The following is a 23,269-nucleotide window of genomic DNA, read 5'->3' on the forward strand; positions in this document are numbered from 1 at the left end:
CCTCCCCCCCCCCTTCTTACAAAAAATGGTCTCCTTCGCTGATATGGTGTCCTCGCGTACTCCTTTTGCAGTCTCGGAGAAGGAAGTGAAGGCGATTAAGTCTCAAATCGAGGCCAAACTCCAGATCCCCTCTACTCCGGCAGCGATTCCGCCTCTTCAGCTCCCACGTATGCCGAAAGGTTTAAAGCGTCTCTCAGAAATCTCAGAAAGATATCGAATCCGACTTACCTCGAAGATGGAACTCCAGTGGTACAAGCCCCGCCAGAGGTACTGCTCCAGGCTTCCGAAATGCGGAAAGACCACATAGTGGCGCATTTTCACGGTCGTAGGCCTCACCCAGAAAAAATCATCGCAGATCTGAATCCAGTTTGGGGGAAGTTCAGAAACATTACTGTTCGTACAACGTCGCCAACAAGCTGCCTCATTTTCATTCCTTCGATCCAAACCAGGGAATGGGTACTACAAGTTGGCTATTGGCAAGTTGATCATTGCGCTTTCTTAGTCTACCCTTGGTCTGCAGAAGGAAATCTTCAAGACCATGAACTCAGCTCTGCACCGACTTGGCCAGTTCTAAAGAATGTGCCACCACAGCTATATTTCCTCGATGGAATCAGTGTGGTGTCAAGTGCTATTGGTGAACCTCTGCACACAGAGAAGTATCGTCTCGATCCTTACCAAGGTTAAGATAGAGATAACTCTGGAGATGGATCCTCCCAAGCTGGTCGAAGTGAGAGATGTTCAAGGCAATGCGATTCGGATTAAAGTTGAATACCCTAGTCTCCCACCTAAACGTCTAAACTGTGAGAAATATGGACATCTGATAAATAGGTGCCTAAAACCGATCACCAAGAGGAAAAAGGAATCGGAGGGAAGTGTTCCTCAAGATAGAATGGTTTCAACGTCGACTAAGATCAGTCTGAAGCCGTCACCAGAAGAAACTGTTCAAGAGAGTGGTAAAGCTGTTCAGGAGAGTGAACAAGTCATTTCTGAACAGAGTGGACCGTCGACAAAGAAAACTAAGAAAAAGAAACATAAGAGAGGAGGGAGGTCACTTTCCCGTGCTCGGAGTGAGTCTGAGGGGGTGAACCCTGGTCCAAGTGTTCAGGAGGTTGAAGAACATTTAGTTCATCAGCAACTGGATGATAAGTTGGAAGGAAAAGGGGAGTCTTCCTTTGATTCTGGGCTAGCAGTTCAGTTAGGAGAGCTCTCTGGACTAGCTTCCCCGAAGGAAAGGAATGTGGTGATCACTAAAGGAAGTTCAGAAGTAGGAGAAGAAGGAGAGATTGAACCGGAAACTCCTCCTGATGCTGACCATGAAGAAGATGAAAGGCTTTGGTTTAAGCATCCTAAAGCGATTCGCAAAGCTATCAGACAAGAGATGTGGAATTCTACGTTTAAGAAACAACCTCCTAAGCATGGTTTTTCGCTTCGGACCTGGGGATCAACCTCGAGAAAGAAGCTTCACCTCTAACCGCCATTCGGTCTTCAAATCTGTACATATGAAGATTTTTGCTTGGAACGTTAGGGGTTTAGGTAATAGCAGTCGTCAAAATAAAGTAAGGAGTTTTTTGAATAGTTTGGGTTGGTCAGTTGGTGCGTTTGTGGAGACTCGAGTGAGAGAAGAGAATTCAGCTTCATTGATGTCACGGTTGCTTCAAGGTTGGAGCTTTGATAGCAATTATTCAGAGACTGATGGAGGGAGAATTTTGATTGTTTGGGATCAGTCACTGTCCGTGGTGGTCTTCAAAAAGTCAGAACAGATGTTGGTTTGTGGAGTATTCGACCCAGCTTCTCAAGTCTCCCTAACTGTGGGTTTTGCCTACGCGCATAACACAGAAGGGCAAAGGGGTAGGTTATGGGAGGAGCTAGTAGGTATCTCGAATCATCATTTGGTGAGATATAAGCCGTTTATCATCCTTGGAGATTTCAACCAGATTTTGAACGCTGATGAGCATTTCTCCATTCTGCCATACGAGCTACCAATTAGAGGAATGGAGGATTTTCGTGATATTCTGGTGCAGTGTGAGTTGGAGGACCTTGAAACTAGAGGAACCTTCTACACCTGGACAAATAACAGACCAGAGGATCCAATAATTCGTAAGCTTGATAGAGCTTTAGGTAATGAAGTATGGAGGGAAACTTTTCCAGATGTTGCTGCTCAGTTTGACGCCCCAGGAGAATCTGATCACTCACCGTGTGTAGTTGATTTGAATACGGTGTCTGAAGTTAGAAAGGTTAGCTTCAAGTATTTCTCCTTCCTCTCAACCCATCCGCAGTTCTTGGAGTTAATACTAGCTGCTTGGCAAGAGGAGATAGCTGTTGGATCGGAATTGTTTTCACTGGCACAGAGATTGAAAGAAGTTAAGAAGGCTTGTAGGAGGATAAATAGGATTGGGTTTGCTGATATTCAGCAGAAAACTAAACTCGCCATGGAGGAACTATAGGAGATTCAGAGTGAGATGTTGGATTCTCCATCAGAGGCGATCTTTAGAAGAGAATTTGTGGCTCGTAAGAGATAGCAGTATCTGAACGAGGCGTTGCAGATTTTTTATCGAACCAAGTCAAGAATCAGATGGTTGAAGGAGGGGGATGCTAATACAAAGTTCTTCTTCAAATCAGTTCTAGCGCATCAAGCAAGGAACGCCATCAGATATCTTTATGATGAGTTTGGTGCTAAGGTGACTAATAAAGCTCAGATCAAAGATATGGTCGTTTCCTACTTCCATCATCTTCTTGGATCAGTGTCAATCTCAACGACGCCTCCTTCAGTGATCGAAATACAAAATCTGATGACATATCGTTGCCCTGTTTCGTTATTTGAGGAGCTGGGTGCCGTGCCAAGTGAAGAGGAGATCAGGTCAACGTTGTTTGCTATGCCAAAGAGCAAGGCCCCGGGGCCTGATGGTTTCCCAGCAGAATTCTATTGGGAGGCCTAGTCAGTTGTTGGTAATGATGTTTTGGCTGCGGTGAAGGAGTTCTTTGTGGGAGGTAGAATGCTGCAGAAGTTTAATGTCACTGCGATAGCTTTGATTCCGAAGATTGTAGGAGCAGATAGAGTCAGTCTTTTCAGACTAATCTCTTTGTGCTCCACATTGTATAAGGTGATCGCAAGGCTTCTAAAGAGGAAGATCAAGCTGTTTATTGATGAAGTAGTACAAAGGAATCAAGTGGGGTTTCTTCAAGGGAGATTGCTGTGCGAGAATGTGCTGCTAGCCTCAGAGTTAGTTACAGACTTTCATGTGGAGGGGAGGGTATCTCGAGGATGCTTGAAGATTGATCTTGCAAAGGCATATGATAATCTTAACTGGGAGTTCCTTCTTAGGCTACTCAATGCCATTGGTTTACCGGAGGTGTTGATAAATTGGATCAGAGAGTGTGTCACTACTGCATCCTTCAGCATAGTAATCAATGGTGAACTTCACGGGTATTTCAAAGGGAAAAAAAGGCTTAGACAAGGAGATCATATATCCTCTCTTCTCTTCGTCCTTGTTATGGACGTGCTATCAAAAATGCTAGACGAAGGAGCTAGGAACAATCGTTTCAGATCCCATCCTTCCTGTGAAGAGCCTCTTATCACGCATCTGAGCTTTGCGGATGATGTGTTGGGTTTTTTTGATGGGACTGAAGAGTCTTTGAGGGGAATTTTGGAGATTTTGGAGGAGTTTAAGCAGATATCAGGACTCGCTGTGAACAGGGAGAAGACAGAGCTGATGATCGATGGTGGTAGTCACTCTCTTTGCTTGGAAATGGCGGAGTCTTTGGAAATTAAGCAAGGTTCGCTCCCAGTTAGATATCTTGGCGTTCCTCTCTCTGCTAAGAAGATGAGGAAGTCGGATTTCAAACCATTGCTAGACAAGATTGAAGTGAGATTCAATTCATGGACGGTGAAACATCTATCCTTTGCGGGGAGATTTCAGCTTATCCAAGCTGTTATATACTCAACAATTTCGTTCTGGACTTCGATCTTCATTTTGCCTAACGAGTGCATCATGATTCTTGAGCGAATGTGTAATGCCTTCCTTTGGAGAGGAGCACCTCAGTCGGCGAAAGGTGCTAAGATTAAATGGGAAACAGTTTGCACTCCAAATGCTGAAGGAGGTTTGGGATTAAGGAGATTAGCGGAGTGGAATAAAGTGCTAGCTCTGAAGTTGATTTGGTTGCTTTTTGCGGCTGGGGGATCTCTTTGGGTCTTGTGGATGAGGAGACATATGATTGGGTCCAGCAATTTTTGGGAGCTAGAACCTCGCAGGAGAGACAATTGGATATGGAAGAAGCTGTGCAAACTAAGGTCAGTTGCTAGGCCGTTTGTTGTGTGCGAAATTGGGTCGGGTCTCACAGAGAGTTTTTGGTTCGATAATTGGACGAAGTTAGGCCCTTTGATTCATCTAACTGGTGAGCGAGGACCGGCGGTCTCAGGTATGCATAAGGATGCGACAGTGTCAGAAGCTATTGTTAATGGGGATTGGTGGTTGAGTGCTTCTCGGAGCAGGAATGCCATCATCACTCTTTTAAAACAATGCTTACCAATGTCTAAAAAAAAAATTAAAAAGCAAATCAATCGCGGACCGCCACAAGTCATTGGGGTCCGCGAACAGTGTAAGAAACTCAATAAAATCGGTTTTTAATTAGTAGTTTTTGTAATCGATCCTTAAGGGTTTTATAGGGACCCACACACTAAAAACCTCACTAAAAATCCCGGATAAACATGCTCCAAGACCCTCTCCGATATCAATATGTTGCGGACCATGCAGTCAACAACTTTTTCCTAGTGGATAAATCAAACTCATTTGTTTCACCTTTTGGTTGTGGAATTTTCTTTATAAATATTTTTTAGACTCGATAATTTTTTCTTAAACGATTTCTATTCGTTTTCGTATTGTTTTGTAAGATTTTTGGATTTAATCCTTAGAAAATATTCTTAACGGTTGAGGATAATGTGAATAATATGTCTTATTTGTTAATTAAAAGACGGGCGCAACATTTTCGATATAAATTTTGTAGAAAATTTAAATAAAATACAAATACGTCCTAGGTTAAAAGTTCAGACTGATACAAAATTTAATGTAAACTCGTAGAAAAAGATAGACCTGATTATTTTTTTTATCTTAATTATTAATTAGGGAGCGGATAAAAAGTTTTCGACCCGGTAGTCAAAACCGGGTGGACCCGACTTTAACGGGCCTTAAAAACACGTGATATATATAATCATGAAGCGAGGCAAAATCTAAACTACGCAACAAACACATTTGATTACAGAGCGAGAGAGAGGAGCTTTGACATTCGATGGAGAGATCCCAAGAAGAACTTGAAGCTTCCAACAATGGCGGATCATCACCGAACAAGATAACTGGATCTGTTGATGAAGAGGTACTCTCTTCTCCGCCATTGTACTCTGTTTTTCTGAACTTTGCTACATCCTCTGTTTCTGTTGTTTTCTTGTGATACAGTAATACGCATTTTCTTGATCTTGTTCAGGGTTTTCAAGTTATTTTGTTATGGTTTATCCCTCAGACATGGTTACTAATTATAATCTTATATCTACTCTGCTCAATCTTTTCTCTCTTCTCCACCATTGTACTCTGTTTTTTCTGAACTTTGCTTCATCCTTTTTGCTGTTTTCTTATGATATAGTAATAAGCATTTTCATGATCTTGATCATCAGGGTTTTCAAGTTATCTGTTATGGTTTATCTCTCAGATATCGTTAATCTACTCTGCTAAATCCTTTTCTCTCAGCTGTTTCATCCTCTGTTTTTCTTGTGATATAGTAATAAACATTTTCTTGATCTTGATTAGGGTTTTCAAGTCATTTTTTAATCGTTATCCTTCTCGGATTTTGTTAGTAATTGTACTCTTTAAACGATTACATATTCGTCTTTTATTTAATTTTTTATTTTGGAAATTTTATTATTAATTTCAATGGTTTGTTTTTTTTTTTTTTTTTCAGGTAGAGTACCCACCTTTAAACTTGGCTCTAACAGTCACTCCAGAGTTTCTCAAGCAGATTGAATCACTCCAACAACAACAACGTCATGACTCCAACTCAACTCCCCCTGGAAAGACAAAACCTATGAGTTTCCCAATCTCGAAGATCACAATTGGTGAATGGACCCGCGACGCAGTCTACGAGCAAGATCTCAAGGGTAAAATCTATTTTGCATATAAGAAGATCATGTGGGAGTGTCTCGAAGACGACGTAACAACAGAAACAACGAGAAGGAGGAGTAGGAAGATTGAGATGCAATGGTGTGATGTCTTGTCTCTTAAACCATGGTACCATCCACATGATCAAACCGGAATCCTTAGTGTCGAGGTACTTACTTATATACACACATTTGGTCAAAGAAGACTCTTGATAGATAGCCTTGTAATGATTATGATGTTTGTTTCTCAACAGCTGAGAAAACCTCCAACGTTCTTCATAGAGACTAATCCACAGGCACTAAAACACACTCAGTGGCAAAAGTTGGATCAAGATTTCACATTTAATCACTCTGCTTCTCGTAGCAGGTTTTTTTTCTTTCTTAGTACCATTTAAAAATGATTCCAACTCTATACATGATCTTATTTTATTATGTTACAATGTCAGGATGCATACACTTCATTTTGCTCCTGGAGTTCTGCAAGCGAATATGGAGAAGCTTGTGTCAGGCGATAGGTTTTGGTCAGAACTGGTCAAAGTCCACTTCCCAACTTCGGATCATCTTTACTTCGACATTTGCCATGGTAACCACGAGGACAGCAACAACTAATGACTGAGTGTACTCCTGATATTGACATGGGAGAGATGATTTCAACGGCAAATGTATAGAACCCACTACTTACTAAAGTTATAGCTTCTTCTTCTGTTTCCATTTATAGATTTGTCCTCTTTAGGTCTTTTTTACTTGTTGTATATATACCTCCTCTTGGGGTCTTGTAATGCAGAAAGTGCATATTCACAACACGGTTACTTGTTGTGTAAATATAATACATGGTCAACCTTTGATTTTAATGATTGCATGGACAATTCATAGAAACTATGATATTTTTTGGCTTTTCAAATTATTAAAAAAAAAAAAAGATGATGGCCAACTAAGAGTTATTGAAACGATATTGACAAAACTTTATTGGGCAAATCTCCAAAATAGCACCTTTCAAAGTTTATATCACAAAAATAGCACTCAAAAACTAAAATGACCAAAATAGCACATTTCTAAGTTTATCCTTTGAAAATTTTAATTTTTTTATTTTTCAAAATTTGAAATCTTATCCCCAAAACCTCATTTCTCAACTTTAAACCCTAAACCCTAAACCCTAAACCCTAAACTCTAAACTCTAAACCCTAAACTCTAAACCCTAAACTCTAAACTCTAAACCCTAAACCCTAAATCCTAAATCCTAAACCCCACCCTTTAACTCTAAACCTTAAGTTTGTGACTTTTGATAAAACATTAAGTGCTATTTTTGTGACTTTTGACCTTGAGTGCTAGTTTGGGAACAAAAACTTGATTTAGTACTATTTTTGTCTTTTTCTCAACTTTATTTTAGTTTTAATTTTTTCGGGTTCTTACTTTTAGCATATAGATAGAAGCTATAATATATGATTTATGATTATCATGTAAATGAAAAGAAGAATGCACTAAAAATCTTGGTTCTTATAATATATAACTCATTGTGCAAAAAAGTTGTAAGCTTTGGGAAGAACCATGGTTTTGCAGAATGTGGATTATGTATGATTCTTGGATGCTGAGGAGTATGAAAATGATTAGGAAGTTACTTGAACTTGAGATGAATAAGTAAAGTTTTGATCTTTCAGATACACAAAGGAACTGCCTTTACTAATACTAACACAACATACTCTTTATGTGTCATTGAGACCTTCTCTTGTTCATAACTTTCTTCAACAAACTCTCACGTCCTGGAAAAGGACTATAAATCTTCGGCTCAATCTGCTTCTCTACTTCTCCTAACCTTCCCAGAACACCCTTCTGATCACTCCTATTCACCGTTTTGCCATCATCATTCTCCTTCTCTCTCCCAAGACTCTGCCTCATCCTCTCACGCCTCTCTCTCCTCCTCCACCCACTACCATCTTCCTCCTCTCCCTTCTTCTTCTTGACCTCTCTCCTTCTCACCATATCTCCTCTATCCTCTCCCAACCTAGGAATCCGACCACCCTTGCTCGTCCCCAGAAGCTCGAAGTTGACTCTGCTCCAACCAATCTTATCCTCATTGTCCCAACCAAACCTCTCGCTAATCTCCAACAACATCGAAACAGAGCTTACCTCTTCTTCTCTGCTCTTCTTTAAACTCTCGTCACTTCCGTGGAGGATTTTCTCTGCAAACTCCCACTCAATTCTGTCTTTATAAACATCGTCCTCGAGCACTTGGTCTGCGAGCTTCGCCCAGTACTCGGTGTCTCCTGCGCGTAGATTCTTGGAGACCCATTTGAGGTAAGAGGAGGGCAGAGAGCCGAGCATTTTGCCCTTGTGCTTGCCGAAGTCTATGATTGTGTCTCTGGCGGCTAGGGTTTCGGTTTGGCCATTTTTGGTTATGGGTTTTGGTTGGTTTACAGGGAAGATGCGATTGGTTGAAGAAGGTAGTCTTCTTCTTGGTCTGAAAGATGATGAGGATGATGAGATTGTGAAGGTGGTAGTGATGGGTAAGGTTGGTGTTGCAGGGTAGGGTTTCTGGAACAAGACCACCGAGAAACTCATTGTTGTGTTGTGTTGTCTCCCCAATAATTTGCGCTTTTTTTTTCTTGAATCTTATATATATATATATCCACACAGTTATTTTATATGTTAGTCAGTTTTACATATGTAACATATTGGTTTAGATAATCTGATTTTCGGATATTTCGGTATAAAGGTATAAAATCTCTTTGGATATTTTTATATTTCAGGTCGGGTTCAAATATTTTAAATTTGGGTTCTGTTATTTTAGGTCGGGTTTGGATATTTTGATTTTGAAGGAAAAAACTAAATTCTTTATTTTTTTAAGTTTTTATGTATTTAAAATATATATACTTTTAACTGATTTTCTAATTTAATAGATTAAACTATTAATAAGTTTCGAGATAAAATTTTAAAATTAGAGAGAAACTAGTTTAGTTGTTATTTTAAAATTTTAGATGCAACTTTTGTTAATGTAAAGAACAAGAGCTTGATATGTATTTTAAGTGAGTAGCAAATGATTTTGTTCATAATTATACGTATATTATCTGATTTTGAACCATATTTAGTATAAATATTTTGAATAACATTAGAGAAGTAAACTAGAAATATAGGGTCAAGTAATCATATATCCAGTTATCTTCGGATATTCATTCGAGTTCGGTTATTACCCGTTCGGATTCAGATGTCCAATCTCTACTAATTCAATACATGTTTAGGTATTTTATTAATTCGGTTCAGATTTTAGTTCGGGTTTTTTGGATCGGGTTCAGATACAGATTCAGATATAGGATAAAATATATGTCCCTAGGTAGGATAAAATACATGTCCCTACTACCTAGTACTACTGTCTGCCAAATTTTCTTTATATAAAATATACTCTCTCTATTCTTGAAAAGTAAGATTTTCTACGGTATGCACGCTTATTAAGAATTTAATAAATGTTTATAATTTAATTTATTTTTTACTTTATTATACATTTTCCAATAACTTTCAACCAATGAAATTTAATCAATTCAAATATTCTCAATTAATGTTTCTCAAAAGTATAAAAAAAGTACCTTCACAATATAGAAAATCTATCTTTGTGGAACAAGAAAAAAACCTAAAACATCTTATTTTCGGGAAAGGAGGTAGTATGATCCAAGACCCAAAAAATCTCAAACATACATTTTATTAAAATCAAAATTTAATACAGTGATGTATGAAATTTGTGAAAACGTGGTAATCACGCAAGGAAAACTTTTAAATCAAAATTTTAAGGAACAAATGATATAAAACAACTTCAGATTGGTCAACATATTTTCGAATTTTACGTGTACAGTCATTATTAAAAAAAAGACTAATTATCCGAAAGAAAAAAAATTAAAAGTAAATAACTTTGAATTTTAAAAATTAAAAAAGTAGATTAAAATCTAATATTATCTTAATACGCTATATATTATTACTAGCTGTCATATTAAAATGACATTATATAATCAAATTCATCACTTATATAAAATAAATAAACGACACGATTGGTCAATTGAAGGAAGGCCTTATCTTTTCTCCAGTCCTCTCCCTCGTTTAAGCGCTAAAACTCAATGGCTTCCACACTTCTTGTTCCTCAACTTCTCTCATCTCCCACGAGTCTCAACGTCGCAGCTCCAAGAACCTATTATACCTTCAACGCACACAACACTCGTCGAACAGTAAAATGCTCTTCAAACGCAGAACCAAAAGATCAGCAGTTCCTCGACCTCACACCTTCACCCGACTCAATCAACACCACAAGCGCCGAGAAGTTCCCCATCGAGAAACGTCGAAGATCCGAGATCATACGCGACAGGAAACAAAGAGGCATCGAGAAGCCAGAGCCACCGAACTTCGAGATCGGCTGGAAGAGAACGAAAGAGATAAACTTGGAGAAACCAAAAGGGTACGTGATAATGGACTTCTTGGAGAAGTTCGAAGGGTTGATGGCGAGAGAGTTCGGTTCCAAGGAGCTTTTGGCTAAAGCTGGGGAGATAGTCGCGGAGAGGGCGAGGGAAGAAGCTGAGGTTTTGAGAGACGAAGGTGAAGTTGAGGAGAGGATGGTTACTGAGCTTTTCAGGGTTTTGAAGTTGATGGAGATGGATTTGGCTATGGTTAAAGCTTCTGTTAAAGAAGAGACTCTCAGTGAGAGGATTGAACAAGCTAGAGCGAGATGTAGACAAGCTATTCTTGTTGCTAATTCTTTTTAAGACCATTTCGAAAAGATCTTTAACTTGTTTGGTTCTGTAATAATCACAAAGATTCATGTTTTTGTTTTATAAGACCATTTGGTTTTCAAACTTCTTCATCTGTCTATGAATTGTTTATAGTTTCATCTGTAAAAGATCTTAACTAGTTTGGTACTGTCATAAAAAAAGATTCATGCTTTTGTTCTCTAAAGACCATTTGGTTTTTAAACTCTTCTTGTTCTGTTTGAATTGTTTATATTTAAGATCTAAACTAGTTTGGTTATTCTGTAATTAAAAAAAAAAAAAGTTATGCTTTTGTTTCCTAAGACCATTTGGATTTTAAACTCTTCTTGTTCTGACTGAACTTAACTTAGTTTGGTTCTGTAATAACAAAGAATCATGTTTTTGTTTTTAATTTATTGAGAAAAATATACTTCCCACTAATTTCATTTTCCAAAAGATATTTACGTTATCAGTTCAATGGTTTGTTGTGCACCACACATTATAAGTGTAGATTATTACCATTCAAAGGCAAAGCTTTCACTAAGACAATCAACAATGGCATCTCTTAGATTCTTCTACACGGTAGAGATGTCGTTGCCATGTCTGTTATGCCCATGCCCATCATCACCTATCTCTCTTTCTTCGCCTTCTCCGAGATACCATCTTCTTAACACAACCTTCAAGAGACTAGGTTCATCCAGAACTCTCCGCATAACTTGTTCGTCTTCATCTACCTTCACTGGAGGCCAAACACAACAGTCGTCATTCAATGACGCTGAGATGAAACTCATTGATGCTTTGATCGGAATTCAAGGCCGTGGCAAATCTGCTTCTCCTAAACAGCTCAATGTATGCGTTAAAAACTTTTTTGCATGTTTCTTGATTTATGTCTGGTTTTGAAACATTTCTTTCTGTTGTGTAGGATGTGGAATCTGCTGTGAAAGTTCTTGAAGGTTTAAAGGGCATTCCAAATCCTGTATGAATGTTTTCTTTGTGAAGCCTTTCATCTTCAAGTTACAACTCTTCTCTGATTGTTTTGTGTATTTTCCCATTGTGGTTTTTGTAAATGTTTAGGCTGAATCTGAATTGATTGAAGGTCGTTGGCAATTAATGTTCACCACAAGACCTGGAACTGCATCTCCAATTCAGGTCAGTTCCTGTCACACAGTTCATCATTAGTATTCTATCTTCTTGATGATTTGAATGTAAGAAAGAAGAATCTGTTTCTCTGCAGAGAACATTTACAGGAGTAGATGTGTTCACTGTGTTTCAAGATGTCTACTTGAAGACAACAAACGATCCTCGTGTTTCAAACATTGTTAAGTTCTCTGACTTCATTGGAGAGCTGAAAGTTGAGGTGAGCTTCTTCTTCTTCAGTTTAACTCTTTGCATCATTAAGACTCAAAAGGATTTAAACTTCTTTGTTTCGTTAACAGGCAGTTGCTTCCATCAAAGATCCCAAAAGGGTTCTGTTTCGTTTCGATAGAGCAGCATTCGCATTGAAGTTCCTTCCATTCAAAGTTCCATATCCAGTTCCTTTTAGACTTCTTGGTGATGAAGCAAAAGGCTGGTTAGATACTACTTATTTGTCGCCTTCAGGAAACCTTAGGATCTCAAGAGGAAACAAGGTGAAAAAATGAGTTTCTTGATTCTGATACACAAGACTAAAAAGCTTTCTAAGTGTTGTCATGTAATAAGATGACATGTCTTTAGCGCAGGGGACAACGTTTGTTCTTCAGAAAGAAACAGTGCCTAGGCAGAAACTGTTAGCTACCATATCTCAAGACAAAGGAGTAGCAGAGGTAATGTGTAATGCATTTAACAAAAACATTTGAATTAGAATCAATGAATCATATTCATATAGTGTAACCACAGGCTATAGATGAGTTTCTTGCTTCTAATGCTAATACCGCGGAAGATGATTATGAACTTCTAGAGGGAAACTGGCAAATGATTTGGAGTTCACAGGTGACTACTTTGATAACACTTTCCCCCTGTTGATAGAACAAGGATAAGCGATTTTTCGGGTTTTGTGTTGCAGATGTATACAGATAGTTGGCTTGAGAATGCAGCGAATGGTCTTATGGGAAGACAGGTAAACATACTTCATTACATGTCTTACATATAGTATAGTATTATTATCATACCGGCATTAAGCTTGTTTTTGTATGAGGATTTTGATTTTCAGATCATTGAGAAGGATGAAAGAATCAAGTTTGAAGTTAACATCATACCAGCATTTAGATTCTCTATGAAAGGCAAATTCTTGTAAGTTTTCTATGTCTTTTACAAAGTCATTTTACTACATTTTTGTGTGTGTTCTTGATTGGTTTCATGATGTGCAGGAAATCAGGAGGTAGCACCTATGAGTTGAAGATGGACGATGCAGCAATTATAGGTGGTCCGTTTGGATATCCGATCGAATTGACAAACAATATCAAGCTTCAAGTTCTGTAAGATCTCTTGTTTCTTGTCTTCAGAACATAGTTTATGATTCATTTAACTGCTAAAAAAAAACAATGTGTTGTTAATTCAAACATGTTTGATTACTTTTGTTCTCTGCAGATACACAGATGAGAAGATGAGAATAAGTCGAGGCTTTGATAACATTATCTTTGTGCACATCCGAGAAATGTAGCTACGTTTAGGGGATTTCAAATTACAGGAAAAAAAATTGTTATAATGCTCCTCCTATATGAATATGCATATAGTTTGGCTTCAATGGTAACACTTCTACCCCAAAAATTTCTACATATGTACATATATTAATATGTTTTTGTTGCTATTAGAACCCCGAACCGCACTGCAGTACTCTAAGTTATCATTACAACTTCAAATTATACACACCTTCCCATAACATGTATTGGCGTTGATGCATTAAAAGACCCAGGAAAAAAAACAGTGAGGGCGTTAATACTAAACAATACGGGCCACACCGAATCGCAGAGAATGTTACAGGAAAAGATTTACAGATTAACTGTATCAGAGAACATATTATCTAGACTACTCCACTTTTACACACAAGCGATCGACGTGCATAGCTAATGATCAATTCAAGTCAATTTACACAAACTCGGACTTTGACTCTGACTCCACCTCAGCCTCTTCAAGTGTTTATGCCACCTCAGCCTCTTCTTAAAATCTCTGGCTCACTTTCTTCTGATTCGGTCGTTCCCATGTCGAATAAACAAGACAGACCACAGAAATTTTCATTTTCATCACTCTTAAATACCAAGGTGTATATGATGCGACGTCTACAATTTATACACTTTGGTCTGGAGTTGCCATTGTTACATCCAATGTCAACATTTTTGCCATAGATTTTGACCTTATGGTCTGGCTTCATGTAGTGTGCCTTCTTTCCCAATAAACATGTAATGTGAAGCTAACCAAGCGCTTGTGGTCGAGTGGCGCGAGGCGAATTCGTTGGTCCTAATAAGGGCCGCGGGTTCGATCCTCCTCCTCAGATATGCCCAAGTGTTTGGCCAGACAATTGGGTATCTAATTCCCATAGTAACAAATGGGATGCCTCGCCCCGAGGGGTTAGTCCCCTGGGGGTTGAGATCCCTCCAGGTTAATCAAAAAAAAAAAAAAAACATGTAATGTGAAGAATGACAGTACAAGAGGTACACGTGTAGAACCACTTGGTTGCATCTAGTTTCCCTTCACATATTTCACTCCAATATTTGAGATCTGTTGTCTCTTATTTTCCGTAGCATAGAGTGACTGGATGCTTATCGTGGAGGACAAACTCGCACTTGATACAACTATAGAAGCGATCTGAAACTGTTATGGGAAGGGTGCAGGCTTGGCAAAACTTGTTTTCATGGCGGCCATTCCTATTAATTTTTAGGTGGCGATGACCATGGCTGAAATGTTGTATCGTCTCTTCATCAATCCACAATAACGGCTCAAGTATCTCTTCTTCTTCTTCAGGAACTCCTTCAAGATCTTTCCCATCCCATACTTCTTTTCTTGTTGCACACTTGGAATGCACGGCATAGTGACATCCCTTGTTGCAAGAGTAGGATCCGTAGTTGACGTCAACGGTTTTGCGGCAAACTCCACAAGATAGCTCATGAGAGGTACAATTGAGGAGGTGTAAGAGAGACGGTGCGGGTGACGGGTGATCTTGATGACACGAGGTAAGTAAATACATGTTCAGTGGACAATGTAGTTACAAAGAAGACAAGAGTAAACATAATCCGAGGGAGAACAACGATAATATATGGTTTCCTCTTCCGGTTGGATATTTTTCCGAAAAAATTGCATTTAACAATATGATCTTCATTTGATATAAAGTTTACATCTGGATCAGAGTAATCTGAATCAGAGGATGGATCCTCCCAATCAATGGGGACTTTAGAGGTTTGAAACTTAGGATTTAAGACGATGAGGGTGGATGATTTCAGGAGGAAACACGTGACAACCTCTGTGAAACTCCAAATCACAAATAGCACAAGGGTTTAGAATCATGTAATAATGTGGCATGTCTTTAGCGCAGGGAACAACGTTTGTTCTTCAGAAAGAAACAGTTCCTAGGCAGAAACTCTCAGCCACCATATCTCAGGGCAAAAGAGTATCTGAGGTAATGTGTAATGAATTCAGCAGTGTTTGGTTTTGATATAGAATCAATGGATCATATTTATATAGTGTAACCACAGGCTATAGATGAGTTTATTGCTTCTAATGATGATTATGAACTTCTAGAGGGAAACTGGCAAATGATATGGAGTTCACAGGTGACTACTCTGATAACACTTTCACATGTTTATAGAACAAGAATAAGCGGTTTTTTGGGTTTTTTGTTGCAGATTTATGCAGATAGTTGGCTTGAAAATGCAGCAAATGGTCTTATGGGAAGACAGGTGATACACACTTTATTACATGTCTTACATAGTATAGTATATATTGACCAAAAAATAATAATAAAGCCCATAGTATAGTATATATGTTGCTTTAAGCTTGTTTTGTATGAGGATTTTGATTTCAGATCATTGAGAAGGATGGAAGAATAAAGTTTGAAGTTAATATCATAGCAGCATTTAGATTCTCAATGAAAGGCAAATTCTTGTAAGTTTTCTATTTGTCTTTTACAAAGTCATGTTACTACTTTTTGTGTGTGTTCTTGATTGGTCTCATGATCTGCAGGAAACCAGGAGGTAGCACTTATGAGTTGAAGATGGATGATGCAGCAATTATAGGTGGTCTATTTGGATATCCGATTGAATTGACAAACAATATCGAGCTTCAAGTCCTGTAAGATCTCTTTTTATCTTTGTTCTTGGCCTCACAAGAGAGTTTATGATTCATTTAACTGCTTACAAAGAACAATGTGTTGTTAATACAAACATGTTTGTTTACTTTTGGTGTCTGCAAATACACAGATGAGAAGATGAGAATAAGTCGTGGCTTTGATAACATTGTCTTTGTGCACATCCGAGAAATGTAGCAATGATAGGAAATTAAAAATTTGTTATAGTGCTCCTCCTATATGAATATGCATGTAAAGAAAAAAAAAACTGTAAACTGTTTAGGTTAAATTGTTAAATTTCTCTGATCAATATAGTTTTGAGATTTAACTAACAAGAACCAGAAAAAAAAAAACAAGAAACCACATGACATGATGGTATAAGTTTCATTACTAATTGTCTAAATTAAGACAACTTTAAAAAAATCCGAATATTTTTCCAGCTTTGTTCAAGGAAAGTTAACTTTTCTAACGAGAAGATATATCTGACAAATAGAAAAAATCTCATTAACAAGGAAGACTTGCCCACTAACAGTTTCAACAAGAACAACAAAGGAAATACGAAATTGTTATATGATAACATTATCTTCCTGCATATCGGAGAGATTAGCCGCGTCCAGGGGACATTATTTTTAGGTTACCAAAAAAATGTTATAATGCTCATGTAAATAAATAAACTTTCAAATGTTTTTTTTCTAACTGTTAAACTTTCAAATTTTTCACAGCAATGGAGGTTTTTTTTTTTTTTTTTACGTCGAAAGATCATTCTATTACTCAGGCTAGAGGTGGTCTGGGTAACCAAACCGGAATAGAACAACCAATAAAATGGAGGTTAACAGTTAAATTTCTCTGTTCAAATTAGCTTTTTTCCTTAGATGTAACTAATAAGAAACTTTATCCACGCCCGATAGGTGGTCGAGTGGTAAACTTTAGTGCTAAGTAATCAAGATTCGAAGACATCCCACTATATTATTGTTTGACTATGTGGATATGGCCTCATTAATTACGGTTCATTTGAATATCCAGAAAATAATCTATTTGTGGACCGTATCTCATTTTGAAAATTAATCTTGACCATTCTATTGGACGGTATATACCAATTACTCATTATTATATAAATTTAGCTATTAATTGTCTAAATTAAGACCCAAAAAAAACTTAGACCCCTGTTTTGTCTTAACTCTCAAGTAAAACTAATTTTCTACCAAGCAAAATAAATCTGACAAAAAGAATATCATTGAAAAGGGAAACACACCATAAACAGACTCTGGTGTAATTAATTACTCTGTCAAAAAAACTAGAAAGAAAAAACCATAAATGGAAACTGTAACATTCCAAACAAATCACCAACGATACAACAGAGAACCATAATACTGATTTTTTCCCCTCAAATCTCTCTTTCAAATATATTTTTCTTGTTGCTTCTGTCTCTTGTATTTGTTTTGTCTTTGTGTTTCTTTTAGGGATGAATAGCCTCAATGAAGCCAAGACCATGACGGAAACTTCAGGCTCAAGTAACTCTGTCTTGTGTCTAGCAAACCCCATGGAGCAGCCTCATGTGCCCACGACCACAAGAAGTGTCTTGTCCGACACAAAATACAAAGGTGTGGTTCAACAACCGAACGGTCACTGGGGCGCTCAGATATACGCTGAGCATCGAAGGATCTGGCTTGGAACGTTCAAGTCCGCCGCTGAAGCCGCTGCATCTTACGATAGCGCATCTATCAAACTCCGAGGTATTGATGCTAACTCGTACCGGAACTTCCCTTGGTGTGAAATCACGACCCATGAACCGGCGTTTCAAGCCAACTACACAACAGAAGCTGTGTTGAACATGATCAAAGACTGTTCTTACCAACACAAGTTCATGGAGTATCTCAGAAGAAGATCTCAGATGGTGGACTTCGCCAACATCAACATCGTGGCGGCGGCATCAAAACAGAGCCGAGCAGGGAGAGGAGTGCAAGACCCATTCTCTTGCACGCCGCTTTTTAGCAAGGAACTTACACCGAGCGATGTTGGGAAACTCAACAGGCTTGTGATACCAAAGAAGCATGCGGTGAAGCATTTGCCATTCATAAGCGACGTTCAGAAAGAGAGGGAAGAAGGCGAAATAGGAGGAGCTCTGGACGACGTTGAGGTTGTGTTTTATGACAGGGCGATGAGACAATGGAAGTTTAGGTATTGTTACTGGAGAAGTAGCCAGAGCTTTGTCTTCACCAGAGGATGGAATGGTTTCGTCAGGGAGAAGAGACTCAAGGAGAAAGATGTGATCGTCTTTTACCATTGTGATGTCCCGACCAATGTTAAGACATTACAAGGTCAAAGCAACAGCTTCTTAATGATTGATGTTGACTACTTTACGGAGACGGGTTCCGCGCCTCCCAAGGAAGTAGACAAGATGGTTCACAACACTTCCGAGGAAGAAATGAAAACAGAAACCAAAGGAGGGTTTATGCTGTTTGGTGTTAGGATTCAATAGCTATTTTCTTATCAGTGATTTTTATATTTAGAAAAACTTAACTAGAGTATGGTTTTGATTTGTGTTGTTTTTTGGATTTGGTATTTAAAATTAATTAGACTAATATCTATCTTGGTCAAATAAAAGAAGAAAAACCTTTCGAGAGTCGACAACACAAAGCCATTTAAATGCTAAGAACCTACGATGAACAAAGCAATCCTAAAGAAGACATTAAGTTAAATGTCAGAATATCAAACAGCAAAATGAGTTTTTAAAATCACTAGTACTACTCTATATACTCCCTACAATGAGACTCATCTTCTCAGGTGAGTTTCCGCTTACATCTCCTCCGAGTTCCATCGCCCTCAACGTCAGGAGAGTCTTCTACAACAGTGTCTTCTTGTACAACCAAACCTCTGTTTCTAGAGAGTTTTCTTATCGGTGTTGTCTGAGAATCTTGAGGGAAGTCAGAGGGACCAGAAGATGAAGCGACTGCAGTTTCTCTGTGTGGCATTAGCTCTTCCCCCATGGGCACCATTTCAGACATCAGCTGTTACCACAAATACAAGACATCTTCAGGATAATAATCTACACCAATAGAGAGGTGTATGAGTGAGATTCTAGTTAGTTACCTTCCAGTCTTTGAAATCGAATCTAAACACAAAGTGGTTGTAAGTGACTTCCCCTGACGCCACCAGGTTCGCAGCCGGTGCGTTTCTCGGCACTGAAGACAGATTAGGAGGATCACGATGTTAGTGGAATGAATTGAATATCCAAACAAAGACATTAAGATGATGGAATGTGATCTTACAGGCAAAATGTGAACCATTCTTGTCAACAATGATCTCTACTCGTCCGTCTTTGGACAAGAAAGATAGAGCGAACAAATTCTCAACAGTCTGTGCAAATGATCTTCTGTTGAGCACCAAATTCTCAAGCCTCACGCGCTTCTTTTGCCGTAAGATGTTAAACATTATCGCCATGTTCTTGTCTGTATCAGTTTTCTCTTCTGATTGTGTATCGTCGACCTGGCGATCACAATAAACTACAATCAGATCTTTTGGTTCTTAATTCAAACTACACTACAATCAACAAGTTTCATACAAAGCATCACATCCTATTTCACAAGGAACCCAATCAACAGGTGAGAGATCACAAAAAATGCTCAAGACATATACAACATTGCAGACCATGCAAATGAATCTAAAACGTCAGAATCAGGCTGGGATATAAAGCACTCAGCATAGCTAGGTGTGACGAGTGGAAAGTTACAGATGTGAAGTCTACAAGACACAATTGAACAATCATGTATACTAATACTGCATATTAGTTCTCATTATTGGTCAAAACCTCAAACAAAGATGGAATCTACAAAAAAAACATTCTTACCTCATCGGGACGAAAGCCTTCACCAGGCTTTGTACGTTTTCTGTAGACTGCCCTTTTCCTTTCCTTCAGTTCAGTGTCCATAGGTCCCAACCTGATCACAAAACAGATGTTAAAACAGAACATGCTCAACTTTTTGCAAAGCAAGTCAATGTTATTAATGAGAACTCACATTGTGGAACAACCACATGATACCAAAACAGTAGAACAGACAGCAAGCCCAAGATCCTTCCATTTTATAGATACAGGGGCAGATTCATCGGTGTCAATCCTTTGAGAAGGCTGACCAAACCCATTGACCAAAGCATTAACAAACTCAGCCGGAGAAACCCCATTAACAGACTGAGACTTGACAGATGACAACATGGTGTTTGCAATATCCAGAAACGCCTCAGCATCTGCAATTTGCTCCCTAGGCTTCTGAACTGCAAGAAAATTATAACCAAACATAAAAAAAAAAACAGTCTTTTCAACATGATTGATCATTGCTAATACAATCAATAAAAGAGTTACCTTTCTGGTGCAAATTCTCAAATTCATTGAAAATTCTGGAGAATTTATCAGAATCAACACTCGTCAAATCATCTTTAGAATCTGCAAAACAAACGGAAAAAAAAAAAACATAATTGTCAAAATCAATCAATGAGCAATTAGAGAAGCTACTGTACGTACGTACCGCTGATTTTGTTGATTAGAGCGAGATACTGAGATCTGAGAACTCTCCGATCAGATACTCCCTGTTCATGTCCCTCTTCTTCTTCCTGACTCGCCGGCTCGTCGATTCGCACGGAGGAAGCTACGCCCTTATTCTTCTCCTTCTTCACAGCCCTAAACCGCGCCGACTCGTCGCCGTCTCTGCCACCGCTGCCTTCTCCGGTTGCTTCCGATTCTCGCTTCACCGTCCTGGTCCTCATGATTGATTGATTCCACAATCACCAGAGGGAAGGGGAAGCGTTGGAAGAAGAACAAATAAGTGAAAAGCAAACCCTAACGGCGATTTTCCCGCCGAGCCCAAAGCAAATAACAAAGCTTCCGATTCAATTTTATTGGGCCGAATGAAAAGTTGAAAGCCTAATATCTGTTTAATACAAGGCCCATTAAAGCCCACGGGGAGTTTTGTATAACAAACGCTGTTTTGGTCTAACGTCCCACATCGGAAGAGTTGGAGTAGTTTAGTAGAAGTTTGTGTTATAAATAGAGGCTCTCACTGATTATTGCAAACCACGCAGCCATGTGGTGAACACAAAGCGAACTATTCTTTCGCCTTTTACTAAAGAATACCGTGTGTTCTCCATGCTAAGTGGCATACGCATATTTTTGGACGGACCTGCTTTAGAGCGGGCCCAGCAGCTCTTAGTTTAAATTTTTTGTCTGGTTTGACTGAGAATCTTTCACCGGACCAGCTGTAACACGATTAATGTGATATTACGAATCGGAATTACGTTTTCTTTTCGGTTTAAACTGGTTAATTATTCTCGGTAACATCATTTTTTTAATCCTTTGGGCCCAAACGATTCTTACATAGTATATAGTTGGGCTAATTTGTTAGACGTAAACTTTATACTATTACTGTATTCCTGCAGCGTCCGGATGTTTTATTCTCTAGTGATTCAATTGATAGTGTTTAGTGACAGGAGTACAAGTGTTTTTCATTGAACGATTCAATAAAAATAGAATAAATAGCTGATAGTTGCACAAAATTAAATATAGTTGAGCTTAAAACATAAAGTAAACAGGAAAAACGTGTAAATGCATGTGTTTGCTATGCTGATTGTTTGTCATTAGGCTATTCATGTATGTTATTTGTTATTTGTTTTTTTTTTGTTTTTTGAAAAGTATGTGACGTGTTTGTTATTGGTGCCTTTGGAATTGATTCATAATAGTGTGGTAGAATTGTTCTTTTGGAGTCGTATAAATTTTCCTTGATAGATATTTGTTTGTTTTTTGGTTAAACTATTGAGTTTTTAATGTATTGTATAAACGTTGATTTTATGTAGTATATATGTTTGAGAAAAGAAAGTTAGACAAAAAGTAATTGTAAAAGAGTAATAATATTTTTATATTTGTGGCCAACATAAATATACAAATAATTGTTATTGTTGAAGTACATAAAAGTATTTGGGATATAATGTTCAAATGTTAAGCAATAAAAAGTGATTCACCGCGTATCAATTGAAGTAGATGAATTTGATCATTTGCTTATAGAAATAACAGTTTTTGTATCTCTTGTTGATGTTGTTTGGATGACATTATATTATAACATTAGTTGCTCGTAAAGTGATAAAGTAGCACTTAAATTTTTTAATTAATATTTCATGCAATATTTTCTTAATGCGATGGACTCTAGCATAGATCGCCAAGCTTATAGTCTTGCGTCCAACCAATTTTATCAATGTAGGTTTCTCTTATATTTTTTCACCTTTGCGAAGCATTGTTATACTGTATACATAAACTGTACCTAGAGACAACCGTCTACTGATGTTTGTAGGTGATGGAAGCCATTGTCAGAGTTGTTTTTTTATCAAAATATTCTTGAATGCTTTTTACATGAAGAATTTATAAGTTTCTAGCTGATAAACATTTTGTCATAAAATCGTTAGAAAAGTAAGTGGATGGATGGTCAATAGTTTGATGGTCATTTCTTAGTTTTTATTCTTATGAATTTTATATTTTTATTCTTAAAATTTATATGCTTTGAGTTATATTTTATTTTTACAGTTTATTATTTTATATTGTATATTTGAATATATATTCATCTTTAAATACAATTATCCATCTTATAACTTATTAAATTCTTTAATTTGGTTTTGCTAACCAAATAACTTTTTTCGTGTGATTCAATTATTATTTTTATTGATCTGGAATTTATAAAACACGTAAAGCAATCGGGGGGAGGTTCTTGCTGGTTTTGAGTTAGGGTTTCATGAATAGTGTTAGTCACTGATGGATTTTGTTGAGATGGAGGAGAGACAATAGTGGGGACAAATTGGGGGGTTGAATCTGGTTGGGAAGTAAGCAGTTTGGTGGATGAGGGAGTGTAGGAGGAAGAGTTTGAAGCTCTGTTTGTTTGGAGAGGAGAGTTGTGAGATGGTTTTAAAATGGTGAAGGTTTTTTTAAAGGAATTTTCAGATCCAGTGACTTCAAGAGGGGGTAAGCCTGCTGAAGAGGTGGACCAGTTAGAACTTTTCTGATTCTTCCCAGATTCAATAGTTACAGAGGATAAGGCAGTGTCCTTCGCAACAGGTTTCAAAAGAGAGACGGAGTGCTTTGAAGGAACAGTTGATTTAACAGGAGGGGAAGAGAGTGGCGGG

General features: G+C 38.0%; 5 protein-coding genes across 5 annotated transcripts; 3 read left to right on the forward strand and 2 right to left on the reverse strand.

Moving 5' to 3' along the window:
• Positions 1-5,264: 5,264 nt before the first annotated feature.
• On the forward strand, positions 5,265-6,928 carry LOC106299661. Its single transcript, XM_013735718.1, has 4 exons — positions 5,265-5,367; positions 5,947-6,312; positions 6,397-6,509; positions 6,589-6,928. Exons 1-4 carry the CDS (start codon positions 5,284-5,286, stop codon positions 6,749-6,751), a joined length of 726 nt encoding a protein of 241 aa, XP_013591172.1. The 5' UTR covers positions 5,265-5,283; the 3' UTR covers positions 6,752-6,928.
• Positions 6,929-7,733: 805 nt separating this feature from the next.
• LOC106298338 lies at positions 7,734-8,750 on the reverse strand. Its single transcript, XM_013734442.1, has one exon. It carries the CDS (start codon positions 8,696-8,698, stop codon positions 7,850-7,852), a length of 849 nt encoding a protein of 282 aa, XP_013589896.1. The 5' UTR covers positions 8,699-8,750; the 3' UTR covers positions 7,734-7,849.
• Positions 8,751-10,160: 1,410 nt separating this feature from the next.
• On the forward strand, positions 10,161-18,593 carry LOC106300667 (AP2/ERF and B3 domain-containing transcription factor At1g51120-like). Its single transcript, XM_013736862.1, has 2 exons — positions 10,161-10,821; positions 17,703-18,593. The coding sequence occupies exons 1-2, from the start codon at positions 10,240-10,242 to the stop codon at positions 18,591-18,593; spliced, it is 1,473 nt and encodes a 490-aa protein (XP_013592316.1). The 5' UTR covers positions 10,161-10,239.
• LOC106300668 (probable plastid-lipid-associated protein 12, chloroplastic) lies at positions 10,910-13,663 on the forward strand. Its single transcript, XM_013736863.1, has 11 exons — positions 10,910-11,709; positions 11,783-11,836; positions 11,935-12,009; positions 12,095-12,217; positions 12,297-12,488; positions 12,579-12,662; positions 12,736-12,828; positions 12,902-12,955; positions 13,049-13,128; positions 13,206-13,313; positions 13,426-13,663. The coding sequence occupies exons 1-11, from the start codon at positions 11,338-11,340 to the stop codon at positions 13,496-13,498; spliced, it is 1,308 nt and encodes a 435-aa protein (XP_013592317.1). The 5' UTR covers positions 10,910-11,337; the 3' UTR covers positions 13,499-13,663.
• Positions 18,594-18,736: 143 nt separating the features above from the next.
• Positions 18,737-20,964, reverse strand: LOC106298414 (non-structural maintenance of chromosomes element 4 homolog A). The gene is made up of 7 exons (XM_013734530.1): positions 20,635-20,964; positions 20,472-20,552; positions 20,131-20,383; positions 19,962-20,052; positions 19,384-19,600; positions 19,205-19,296; positions 18,737-19,122 (listed from the first exon to the last, which is right to left on the reverse strand). Exons 1-7 carry the CDS (start codon positions 20,870-20,872, stop codon positions 18,895-18,897), a joined length of 1,200 nt encoding a protein of 399 aa, XP_013589984.1. The 5' UTR covers positions 20,873-20,964; the 3' UTR covers positions 18,737-18,894.
• Between the last annotated feature and the right edge of the window lie 2,305 nt (positions 20,965-23,269).

Source organism: Brassica oleracea, chromosome C6 (genome assembly GCF_000695525.1).
Source record: "Brassica oleracea var. oleracea cultivar TO1000 chromosome C6, BOL, whole genome shotgun sequence".
In the NCBI taxonomy this organism is placed as follows: Eukaryota; Viridiplantae; Streptophyta; class Magnoliopsida; order Brassicales; family Brassicaceae; genus Brassica; species Brassica oleracea.